Source organism: Thunnus thynnus, chromosome 4 (genome assembly GCF_963924715.1).
Source record: "Thunnus thynnus chromosome 4, fThuThy2.1, whole genome shotgun sequence".
In the NCBI taxonomy this organism is placed as follows: domain Eukaryota; kingdom Metazoa; phylum Chordata; class Actinopteri; order Scombriformes; family Scombridae; genus Thunnus; species Thunnus thynnus.
Window position 1 is genome coordinate 32,567,307 of NC_089520.1, and position 12,937 is coordinate 32,580,243.

General features: G+C 41.1%; 1 protein-coding gene across 1 annotated transcript; it reads right to left on the minus strand.

The window, feature by feature from the left end:
* Positions 1-5,042: 5,042 nt before the first annotated feature.
* Positions 5,043-12,894, minus strand: si:ch211-117k10.3 (Krueppel-like factor 15). Its single transcript, XM_067588380.1, has 3 exons — positions 12,709-12,894; positions 9,395-10,581; positions 5,043-7,455 (listed from the first exon to the last, which is right to left on the minus strand). The coding sequence occupies exons 2-3, from the start codon at positions 10,513-10,515 to the stop codon at positions 7,287-7,289; spliced, it is 1,290 nt and encodes a 429-aa protein (XP_067444481.1). The 5' UTR covers positions 10,516-10,581; positions 12,709-12,894; the 3' UTR covers positions 5,043-7,286.
* Between the last annotated feature and the right edge of the window lie 43 nt (positions 12,895-12,937).

The following is a 12,937-nucleotide window of genomic DNA, read 5'->3' on the forward strand; positions in this document are numbered from 1 at the left end:
TAACCTAAAATATTTTGGATTGATCTTAACTTCGAAAGTATGTCTCGTCAGTAATGTAACCGGAGCTGTTTTTGTTTTTTCATTTGAAAAATATATGAAAAGTTAGAGTTAATGTACTACAAGCTGATTCTGTGAAACTGGTACATGCATTCATGTCAACCAAGTTAGACTGCAGTAATGCTCTCTTTGCAGGTAAACAATCAATAGGAAGACTCCAGCTCATTCAGAACACAGAGTCCTCACACGTACACCCAATGCCAAATATATTACCCCTGTGCTTAAATCACTTGATTGGTTCCCAGTGCAATATAGCAATAGTATTCTGCTTATAGTCTTTAAAGCAATCAAGTTGTTCAGTCAGCTTCTTACTATGGGCAATGGGGTCTGACATGAACCCAATATTTTTCTGGCAAAGTTAGAACCCTTTTTATTTAAAATTTCCCCTGAGCAATTTGTATTTGTGTTTTTGTCTGTGTGTCTCTCACTGCTTTGATGTGGGCAGGACTCAGATGGAAAAAGGTGATGTCACATACCTCTGAAACCAAGTTTTTAGGGGCTTTGTGCATCATTTCTGACCTGCTCACTGATTACAATCCAGTCAGTCATCTCAGGTTATCAGGTGGTGGGTTTGCACCTATAAGATCCAGATCTGGAGGTGCTTTGGTCCTGTTGTCTGGAACAAACTGATCTATCACAGTCACAACTGTGTTCATGATCAAACACAAATTAAAAACTTTTCTGTTTTCTCAGGCTTATGATTACTTAATGTATGTATGTGTATGGTTTATGTCTGTGGGATGGATGTGGGGTCCATACTGTCTTTAGGTGACAGTGTTTACACGGTCATTTTAATGTAAAGCATAGTGATTTCAAATGTAATGAAATGTGCTTCATAATTGCATTGCCAAAAACAAAAGATGGTTCAGACCAATTCTCTTTTTGTGTGGAAAAGCAGTCCTTGTCCATTGTGGAATTATAGCACACATACAAGACACAAGTCATGGACGTAGACTGTGAATTAGCATAATAAACTAGAAGACTGATATATACAGTAATTCCCTCTCTACACAAACCCACACTATGTAGAAATGACTGCATGTTTTCAGATTAACCACCAAGTGGCAGCATATTACAGGAGTGACACATAACCATCAACCAGCTCTCAGCAAGGTAAGTGTACTCATTCATTTTGTTATCTGACAAGGACACTGAGTGAACCTTTAGCTACACTCAGTATTACCACATGTAATAAGTAACAAGTAACAATTTACCAGTTTGTGTGATATAAGAACATATACTGAATCTATGCCATTCAGATGTTTATTATGTATATTTGTGATGTGATGAGCACAGCTTTGACTGAGAACTGTTGAAGGGAAACATAGCTTCTGCAACAGCCAGAAATATTGCCAAATAAACCCACATTATCACAGAATAAAGAAACACTATAACCTCAGTATAAACCAAAGTAAAACTGAGTAGCTGTAAACACTTTATGTCAGCCAATCAGAGCTCACTATTAGTCTAAATAGGATTCTGAAATTCAGCCAATAAACATTGAGACTATTCAGCTCTTAGTGCAGTCAGTGAGGGTGATTATGTATAGAGTAGTGGTGCTGGATTCACTTGTTGGTTGAGTGAGTCATCACAGCCGAGGGTGAAATCTATGGATGTCCCCTATTAACATCTACAGATTAATAATGTGTCTATATTTCATATAGATATCCTGCACATTTGTTTTAAAACAGTGTTTAACTTGCAGCTGACCTGAGAATCAATAGTATGTTCTCAATGGAAATTTAATGTTTGTGTAGAAAGGTCACAAATTAATTATAACCCAGTGGTGTGTATCTCTAGGTTTAAGTTGTTGTGTCCATCTTAATCATAATTCAGCATAATTTTGTTATTCTGTTTTCTTGGCTGTTCTACTGTTGTAATGACTGTTCTGTAATATGTCTTTCTTCGTCTATTCTGTACACACAACATCTATTGCATATTAATTTGTCCGATGAGAGGGATCCCTCCTCTGCTGCTCTTCCTGAAGTTTCTTCCATTTTCTCTCAGTTAAAGGGTTTTTTAGGGAGTTTTTCCCTATTTGAATCAAGGGTCTAAGGACAGAGGATGTTGTTGATTGTAAAGCCCCCTCTGGCAAATTTGTGATTTGTGATATTGGGCTATACAAATAAAAATGGACTTAATCCTTCGCAAACTGTTTGGAACAAGCTGTAAACACAAGGGTGAAATCATGAAGTTGACAAACCTTTTAGCTAACAGTTGCTGATATACACATCCAGCAGACATGGAGCAACATTAGCATATATTTGGATAAATGTTTCTGAATGTAAGAGTATAAATTCAATATTCACTCTTATTTTAGCACTGTTTTGGTCTCCACCAACTCCTGAGAAAAATATCTGCCTGTTTAGCTGCTAAATGCTCCAGTATGTTCAGCTAGTCGCTAACTTCTTCTTGTCTGTCTGATGTTTGGTGTCGGACATGTAGTGTACCGTCAGTGTATTTTTGGTGACTTTCAACAAAAAAGCTGAACAATATTGATGAGAACAGTTAGACTGAACCAAAACTTTAAAGTTGTGGGCCGCAACACCAAAACAATGAGCTGAAAGACACTAAAATGTACTATAGAGCTGAGGGGAATGTCAGAATTAGTTCTGGAGGATCATCACTATGAGTACCCCTTTTCACATGTAGTCATATGACATATTATTAATATAAAAATTTGATAAGTGCAGCTTTAAGCTTTTCTAATTCTGCTTTTGTGATTCCTCTGTGAATTCAGTTAAGTGTCCTACAAGGCCACAGAGAGGTACAAAAGAGAGGAAGATGGAATAAAGCATGAAGGGAGAAAACATTTCATGAATCTTCTAAATAAGTTTCTTATTCATGGTCAAAGGAATAGCTTAAAACTATCTCTTCAACTGGAATAATACATTCCTTTGTGGTCTTCAGCTTCAGGAGGCAAATGTTCTTGACACACTTACTGATTAGAGTAAATCTACAACTTTTTAAGGATAGTACTGTTCTGCTTTAAAGACAGTAGTGCTCTGTCCTATAACCTCTGGTCACAACTGTTGTCAGCCACTCTTATTACATTATAGCCTGTGGCCACATTTCATTTCTAAATGGAAACCCCCTTCCTCCCTCTGTCCTCCTGTTCTGGCCCACTGTCTTCTCAGACATCTGCCTCAGCTTTGTGAAACAAAACAGCACAACTTGACATGAATCTGATGAGCAGCTCTTTCTGACCGTATCTTCCCAGATTAGCGACAGTGCAAAAGAGCAGAGCAGGAAAAGAGGCGATGCAGATATTTGCTTTGAAGCCTGTCCCAGTTTCCTCTGGGTGCTCCCTCCCAGACAAACACAACTGGAAAGCACCAACAACCAAAAATTCCAAATAGATAAGGTTAGAGATACAAAGCTGCAGCCTCCTCTGTGCTTTCTTAAGAGTACTGAACACTGAGACTCTGCACCACACTGCAGCAGTCAGATCAGTATTGGAAAGTGATTACAGAATTGAAACCTGCCTGCGGCATTTTTTTCATACAGAGACATGCAGGAGTGGCCTTGATGTGGTTATCCTGCCACCCACTCTGTGCTGTAATCCTGCTGTCGCTCAGTGCTGCAGGAAATTCAGATTGGTGTCATTTCAATGAGACGCTTGCTGGGTACAATAGAGGAGAGGCCGTGACTAGAGAAACAATGACAGGAGAGCAGAATGCTAACTTTGTCTACCATGACAGCAAAGCAAACCACTATTTGAAGGTTCACCTTTACTTTATAAAAGCAGGTTGGCAGATGAAATAGTGAATGTTGTTGATTTATTTCTTTATTTACTATTTTGATTGTCAATGTGTAATTAATTTATTTTACATAAATATTTGAATAGAGAATAATTGCAATTGTTTTCAATAGCTTCCATGTCATGTGACCAAGTGACTCCAAATCAATACCATTTTAGTGCTTCTAGCAAGGAACAGATGAGAAGAAGCCAACATAGTAAAGTGTCTGTATCAAACTGAACAACATGTTTTTACATTTTCGAGAAGCACAATACAGGTATGTTTGTTTATTTTCAGGAGAATTATGAGGAAGAAACGAATGAAATTTCAACAATGTGAGGCATGACTGTACAATCATTCAGGTTGACTGAAATCCTGAGGAGCAGTAGGTGGCAGTAATGCACCTGAACCTGAATGACAATAACAGAATTTACAAAGAAGAGGGAGGTAGAAAGTATTTTTTGAATTCTCTATGAAAATATTAATAAATAATAGAAGAACTAAAATCCAATAAAAACAGGTGTGTCTTGTTTATACAGTGTAGTAATAAAATTTGGTCACCGGGTCACATGACATGGAAGCTATTGAAAAAAACTGCAATTATTTTCTATTCAAATATTTATATGTGAAATAAATCAATTATACATTAGCAATTAAAACAAGTGTGCTACATGAGACCAATGTAGTACATTTTTTAATCATAATTTTCACTAATGTGGGCAAGTCAGCACAAAGGTTTTGTGTCATACAAACAGTAATTTATCGATGGTCCCTAAGTGAAACCCCAAGTGCTCGGAGGTGAGCTAACCGTCCTCTGCCTGCCAACACTGGGTGGAACTGAATAAGAAGAAGCAGCTGGATCCGGAGTGAATGTCTGTTGAATATCTAACTTAAACTAACTTCACCACGGTTAACACATGGATCTTTTTTTTTTTTTTCAGTTGACCCCAGGGGAGCTCTGTAGACTTGCATCCAGTGGGTCACTAGAAACATGACTCCCAATGAATACTAATGTTGCTCCATGTCTGCTGGATGTGTAAACAGGCAACAGGCAGCTAAAATGGCGGTGGATGTTAAAAAAAAATCCTCTTTTTTTGACCAGTAATTGCAAAATTTGTCAAGATCTGAAAAGATATCTCATTATATCATGAGAAATGAAACACTTGTAAGAACCCAACTCTCATTCTGTCCTCATGAATGCAGTAGCAGCTCTTTTCAGAAAGCACATAACAACACAGCAAAAGATTCAGCATTGTCAAGTTTTTGCTTTTTATTTTTGCAAATAGGAAAATAGCATTTCTGGTATTCAAAAAAAATACAGCCTGTGTTCAAACAGATACACAAGCAGGACTCAGAGAGAAACAGAGACAGAGAGAGAACTGGATGATGATTAGGGAATACAGATCTGGATGTAGGTCAGTAGAAGCAGCCTGGGGAGGCTCAGACACAAAGACAGCACCGGTTCAGACAGATAAACACGTCTGCCCGTCTGTCTGCTTTAAACGGGTTTCCATATTACTAAGCGTGATTGTTTTTTAAAAAAAAATGAAACCTATCGTATCCATAAGGTAACAAAGATATGAGGATGATTGCTGTGTAAAATGACAAAAATGTGCACTGCTACATGCTGAAGTGCTCTAGTTTTCAGTTTATCCAATAGCACCAATGTTGCTCGAGCTTAGATTGCCAGTAGCCTACGGTTCGTAGTAGTGAGCATCTGCAGGACAACAAAGACAATCCAGTTATATGAAGCGTTATGCTTTCAGTTATACAGTCTCTTCGTGTGGAGCACTGGAAGGTTAACAAGCACCAAAAGGTTCAGATCAAAGAACACATGACAACAGTGACTGAACTGCGCAATGCAGTTTAGCCCTCCTTACAAAATATCATCTCTTTTTTTTTTCTTTTTTTTTTTTGGCATTTTATGGTTCCGATACATTTTTATGGAACTGCCATAAGAGCACAACGACTGTTTCCGCTTTCTGCTAACACAAGTGCACTTGAGACCAGCAGACTCGGTTTAATGGTTTGTGAATGGGCAGAATGGGACTCCAAATCCCAGACCATAATCAGCCTGACATTCCACAGATTGATCACGCTACAATCAAACACACATCGGACTGAAAAACCTCTCCAGAAACACGACTGAATAGCTTAATGCACTGATTGAAAATCCTCTTTGATAAAAAAAACACATCTATATAAAGGCTACAGGCTGTACACATGTTATCTTTGTCCTTTATGTTCAGTACACATTATATTGAGTATGCTTATACAGATGATTGAATAGATGTTAGCTGCCTTTCCAGCTGTTTAAACTATTAGCTTTTCTTGCTGCTACAACCAACAGAGAAAGGTAACTGCTACTGTAAATAAGAAAGAGCTTTTTTTTTTTTTTTTCCACTTTCGCACCACTGAGCCAAAGTATAGCATATAGGCCGAGAAAGTTTCTAGACCACGTAAGTCGGCTGCACAATGATTTCAAGAGACTTTCAGAGAACAAAGAGCTTATAAACTGTCACGCACTGAGGGTGTCGTTTTCATGCTCTCACAGGGCTACAACAGGGATTTCTGGTTTGGCAACCCCCGGTTCACAGAATCACAGTTAAATAAGAGCAGTCATATGATAACAGTACAACAGTAGGATCAAGTGAAGTTTTGTGACATGATCAAAGGCATCGATCCAGATTACGGCATACTGGGACAGAGAAAAAGGCAAACAGGTCAAGATGGTGGATTATGATTGGACGAATGCAATAAAGGCCAGGGTTGGATGCATAAAACATTGGAAGTTTTTAAAGTTTTTCGCAGTTTGGACAAATTGTAAGCAAAGCCACAAGTTTGTTTTTTTTTTTCCTGTCATACCACTCATTCATATAGGGCTCTAAAAAGTATTTAGAGTAGACTTCTGCTGCTTTAATCAGAATTTCATCCTACAGACACGGCTGTCATGCTCTGCCACGTGAACATGTCCATCGCGAGCCTTATGATTAGAACACATGGCATAAATGTGACCCAAATGTATGCTAAACAAACACAGTAAATTCATACTCAGACGACATACAAAAACATTGGGAAGCTTTATGCATGTGGACCCTGATGTTTGGCTTTGAGGAAGAGGGGAGATTATAATTACAGAAGCTCCCGTTACCGGTTACCACCCTACTTCCAACAGTACCTGGTAGAGGGGCCTCTGTAAGACTGTCTCCTCTTATGTGATTTGACATGTGTGTGTGTGTGTGTGTGTGTGTGAAGGCCAGGAAATCCACTTTCAGCTGAGTTTTTCCTGAGGTGGCTGTTAGCTCAGTGTAGCACTAAGACGAGCTGCTCAGAGGGGAACGGTGAAAGGTAAACAGCGGGGAAGAGAGAAAGGAGAGGATATTACGAGGGAGAGAAACAATAGCCAGCTCTCAAGATTCTTCTGAAAAGTTCTGCTCGTGAAGCACCAAAAGTCCTGAGGGACACCGGGATCTAGGCCAGGTGAAGGTGTCACACGGTGGATCTGATAATCCTGCTTGGCCTGGAGCTGCGGTGAACCTTTGTGTGTTTGGATAAGTGGTCGCTGCGGGCAAATTTCTTCTCGCACAGTGAGCACTCGTACGGCTTGATGCCGGAGTGGGAGCGTCGGTGACGGGACAGTTCGTCAGATCGGGAGAACCTGGGGACACGGGTGCAGAAGTTCGGGGTTAGGAACACAGGATACAAAGAGATACATCAAGTGTTTCAGATTAACCTACTTCCTAATTAACCCACTAAATAATCAATATATAGAAACCAGAATCATCCATGTCTCTAAGTCTGGTGTTCAAGAGCGCAGCCAGGAGAGAATACAGCTCATGGTTACTGTTAAACCCCTTTCACACATGCAGTGTATCCCTGAAATTATCCAGACATGACCCAGAGGAGCTTTATGTATGAACGCAAATGTCCTAATCAGTCGGACCGGACATTAAATGGACTTTACCCCGGCAGCTCCCTTGTACAAAGTCTGTGTAATGTCTGATCGAGCCCATGTGTGAATATAGCAGGTCATTCTCTGTAGAAGCTACAACTGCTCGCTGCAACAAAATCTGGCAGTAAGGGAGACGGTACAAGTAATTTATCCATCAACTGTTGAACAAGCAGAACATAAACTTAAATACGATGTCTTTGACTTCCAGCAGTCAACTCCCCTCTCATCCACAGCCTCTATTTTACACATGTGGCTGGTGCTGGATAAACGCAGCAGGCCAGCTAAGCTGCATTGTCTTGACTGGGCCTGAACGCTCCGCTGTGAAAGTAGTGCTAATGGGAGAGAGGACTTCCTGTGATTTCTAGTGAAATAAAAGCTATTCTGTTTCTGATGAAAAGCTTAAAACTTCTGTATTACAACTGTGACGTACATACATATGTACGTAGCGTCATCCTGCCTTCTGCACCCCTCACCTAAACCAAACAGAGTATTTGCAGTGGGTGAGAATGTGTCTGACATGGACAATATCCTGCTGTGTGCTACATGTGTGAAAGGGAAACTCCAGACAATGGTTGGACCTGATTCTCTGGACATTGTCCAGAATTTGGCTGACTAAGCCGTTTTCACATATGACTATATGAATATGAAGGCCAGATGTACGTGTATGTAGCTGTTTTTGTCTGGTGCCGATGTTCTTGTTATATATTTAATATTCAACAACTTCACAAGACAAATCATCCTCAAAAGCATTGGCAAGGCAACCATAAACAAGTCACAGATTCAAATACGTCATCAGTGGAGTCTTGTGATTGGTTCACTTGCTCCATTTGAAAGCGTTTCTCGTCAGATGTACCCTTTACGTGTTTGTCCCTGCAATGTTACTGCTTTCATTCACACTGCAGCCGTACCAGCATTTTCCCAGAAATGTTACAAGAGCCTGTCGCTGCCCGATCTGCATCGCGCACACATGAGCGGGTTCGCCATCTTGGACAGCTATGTACAGCAACACCACTTGAACAAACCACATCAGAGTTGAGTGTAACAGAAAGAAGAACGAAGAGGAAAGTGACTTCACGACTGAATTAACGGAGCAGCTGCCGGTGGCTTCTGCTCGTTACATAAACACACATTTTACTGTTTGTTTTATGGGCTGGAGCTGTAAGTCTGCTGCTAGTATGTCCTCTAGCCTGTTTCAGGTTAAACTGTAAAGACAGAAATGTTGTGTAAAGGTGTAAAGAAACAGCCAGAGTGACATTATTCTGTCTGTCACGACATCTAATAGTTACATGTTTGAAATACATTATTATTAGTTAGTTATGATTAGTTATTTCTGGTGTAGGTTTTACCTTAAAAATGATTTCATTTAAAACCAATACATAGACTAGATAAGACATGGGATTAAACACATGTTCCCCCTTAAAATAACATTGTTTATTTTCATTGAATAAGTGCATTTATGTTTCTAGTAACACAATACATTAATATTAGTTAGATAATATTTAGTCCATCCCCAACTGTTATAGGTGAGGCAATAGCACATGCCTTGAAAAACAGATTAATGTGTAATAAAGATAACCGTTGTTTTTCATCCCTACACTAATTTGGTTTTTACTGATAAGACACAGTAGTTTATCACATCACGTACCTCCAGCCGCATTCAGGCCAGCTACAAGTGTAGGGTTTCTCTCCCGTATGCCGGCGGAAGTGAGCTTTCAGGTGGCTGCTTTTGGTGTACATTTTCCCACAGCCTGGGTGGGAGCACTTATGGACCCTCTCTGTGGGTGGCACTCTGGTCACCCTGGGGGCCACGGCCTTCAACAGACCGATGCCCTGGCCCCCAACCCCAGTCACGCCCGTAATCTCTAGAGTCCTCATTGTGATGGGCAGAGGGGCGATCTTCACGTACTTCTGGTCAGCTGACTTATCCCCACTGTTCAGAGACACCAAGGTGGTGGAGGTGGAGGGCACCTGGGGGGCCAGCAGGGTGAGATTTTGTCCTGTTGCACCCTGGAGCCCCATGACCAGATGAGTGAGCCAAATGCCACCTGGGGCCCCAGGAGGAGACCCCACTGGGGTCTGAGGCTGGGCCAGAGGTAGGGGCTGGAGCTGGAGGACCAGCGGAGCACCAAGGAGCATCGGCGGGGTTAAGGTGGATGGTGAGGGGTTTATTTGGGCAGAAGGGGAAGCGTCAGCTGGGCTGGGACTCTTTTGCTCATTCTGGAGGGTGTTTGGGTTTGAAGTGCAATGGGAGGCACTAGTCCCTGAGTCACTGCAAGACTCTGAGGAAGGGGCTGGGGGCGCAGCAGAGGATGAAGAGTCATTGGTGCTACATGGTAGAGGGGAGACCTCCTCTTTAGGGGCCAGCAGCCCCTCTTTGACCGGTTCCATCTTTTCCCTCAAGAACTCCTCTATGTCCTCCAGGGTTGGGGAGAATGGGGAAGACGGATTGAAGGAGAATTCTGGCAGCTGGGTTTCCTGACTTGCAGGTTCCTCCTCCTCTGCTGCTCCTAGAAAAATATGCAGAGGTACCCCTTCGTCTTCGTCTTCTTCCTCCTCCTCGTCCTCCTCCTCTCCAGGGCTGGAGCTGTGCATAGCCCCCAACTCCCCAGCCTCGGGGCTGTCACAGGAGGCTGAACTGCCCCCCTCGCTGCAGGCTCCATCTCCCAGGCCGAGGGAGAACAGGATGCTGCTGCTGCTGCTGCTGCTGCTGCTGTCCCTGAACAGGTCATTCTCCAAACTCAGCGTTCTGCTGCTGAGAGACACCATTGATCCAGGCCAAACCAGTAGAGAGGATGTTGGAGAAACTCTATCCAGAAGACGAATCACAAAAACCTGCAATGGCAGCATTGACATTGGCTTTTATTAGAAAGTAGCAGAAAGTAAAAGTGCATGTAAAGCTATTTCCCTTTATTTCCGGATTGAAAACTTTGGCCATAAAGAACATTAGAGGTAATTTATCTCATCTCACAGGCAACAGCCTTCTTAGAGACTCAATTTCAATATGTTTTTATTTTATCACTTAGTATTCACACTCTCAGTGTTATTATGTGCTGTGTGTCTATGCTTTAATCAACTGCCAGATGAGCCAAAGGCAATTTTGGTGGGTAACAAAATTGGTATAACTTTACTTTAAGTACATAAACAGTTTATTACATACCATACTGTAGTGATAAGCAGATACAAGTGTTTTAATGTATATGTCAATAACTATAACTCCTCCTGTGGGAAACATAACTGGATGCTGGTATATAAACAAATAATGAACATAAATATAGTAAAACACGACTGTAAAGATATAAAATATGCCTCACATGAGAAGTTATAATTACTGGCAAATAATGTACATAAATAAACTTCATTATATCTGCTTACTACTATATTATAGTGTTATAAACATTTATTAACTTTCTATGCTGCTTATAAATGCTAAATTGACTCAAACTAATCACAATTTCAATGTCATTATCAACATACAGTATATTTATTATGATATACCAAATGTGGGGAAAATCTTGTACAAAATCAGGTTGATGCTCAAAGCAGTGAACTGTGTTCTGCTGTCATGTTATGCAAAACAAACTCTTCACACATGTAAAACAAGAACCTAAAAAGTCCCACCCTGTGTTCAGGGACCCCGTCAACCCTGAGTTCACATTTTATCCACTGCAACAAATACTCTTATGTTGAAATAATCATTTGAGATAATTTGTGATAGTTTGATCAAATATGTGTAATATGTGTTATTTTTTGACACAGGGCCCCTCTACAAGACAGTGCTGAACATGAGGTAATAATGTAATACCTGCCTTAGTTTTGCAATTAATCATATTACCAAAACCAATTAACACACGGTGAACCTGGGAGATTTTGGGGCCCCTAGATGCGGAGGCCCCAGAGCAGTTGCCCATTTTGCTCTGGTGGTAATCAAATGATGAGCATGTTGTTACATATAGGGCCTCCTTCAAAGAATATCCCCCTGGAGTAGAGCTGCAACAATTAGTTCATGAATCAATTAATCAATCCACAAAAAAAAAATCATCTGCAATTATTATTTCAAACATTTGAGGGTCCAGCTTCTCAAATTTGCCGCTTTTCGTGTTTTAAATGATAGTAAACTGAATATCTTTGAGTTTTAGACTGTTGGTAAGACAAATTAAGACATCTGAAGACACTTTGGAATCAAGGAAAATGTGTTGTTTTTCACTGTTTTCTGATTTTTTATTAGCCAAATCAGTTCATCAAGAAAATAATCAGCAGATTAATCAATAACAAAAATAATCCTAGCCCTACCCTGAACTTATTTTAAATAATAAAACAAATGCACATGTTTACAAAAGCCATCTTCACCCCAATAATCATCAAAATCATCTAGCACAGTTATTATTTAATTGTACAAATTTGTATATAAACCGGAGCAGCAGCAAAAGCTATAAAAATCCATAACGAAGAATTATTTGGATATGCAAATTTCTAATACGCGAAAAGGTCAACTTCAATTAGCTGGGGGGGACCCCGGGAGTCTATCTAGGACCCCTATCAGGTTCGCAGACCCCAAATTTGTAACCAGAGTCCACAAAGATACCTCTGGTAAAACAATCCTCAGTTGCTTATGTAAAGGATGTTTGTTGCTGCTGTCAGAGCGTCAGGCACATGTTGCAGCAGGGCCTCATACTTGAAACAGCGCGCTGGTAAACACGGCCCGCACTGACGCGCCCATAACCATCCAGCGAGGAAGACTCACCCCGAACAAACATCGCTCCATAGAGCGGAAAATATTACAAATACAAGTGTTTATAACGGAGGAGCGGTCGACGACATGGCAATCCGCCTGAATACAACTGTGACTGTATAGGAATCCACGAGTCTCAAGTTCGGCTGGGTCAAAAAAAATGTTCTGTACTGCTCCTTCACTCCGGATGAAGCGAGCAGGAGAATCCCGGACTTATCGACTCGACCTACCGCGAGTTGTTCGGAGGAGGTTCGGTGCAGAGGAGCAGCGCCGTCGATGGGTTTAATAAATTTCGTGTTTTTCCTTCTTCCTCCGTCGTGTTATTGTCGTCGCACGCTCACATCCCGTCCTTGCCACGGGTCCATGTTGGCATTCCTTTTCCCAGCGTCACGTGACCACATCGCTGCACAACTCGGAGGCACGGGTCCTATTCCGCGCCCCTGATTGGCCGAGCGCCGC

What these genes read in the sequence shown, in the direction of transcription:
- si:ch211-117k10.3 (XM_067588380.1), bottom strand. Translation starts at nt 10,515, where the DNA reads ATGGTGTCTCTCAGCAGCAGAACGCTGAGTTTGGAGAATGACCTGTTC. An exon ending in TGGCCTGAATGCGGCTGGAG is followed by an intron (nt 7,456 to 9,394) that starts GTACGTGATGTG and finishes CCGTGTCCCCAG; the next exon opens with GTTCTCCCGATCTGACGAAC.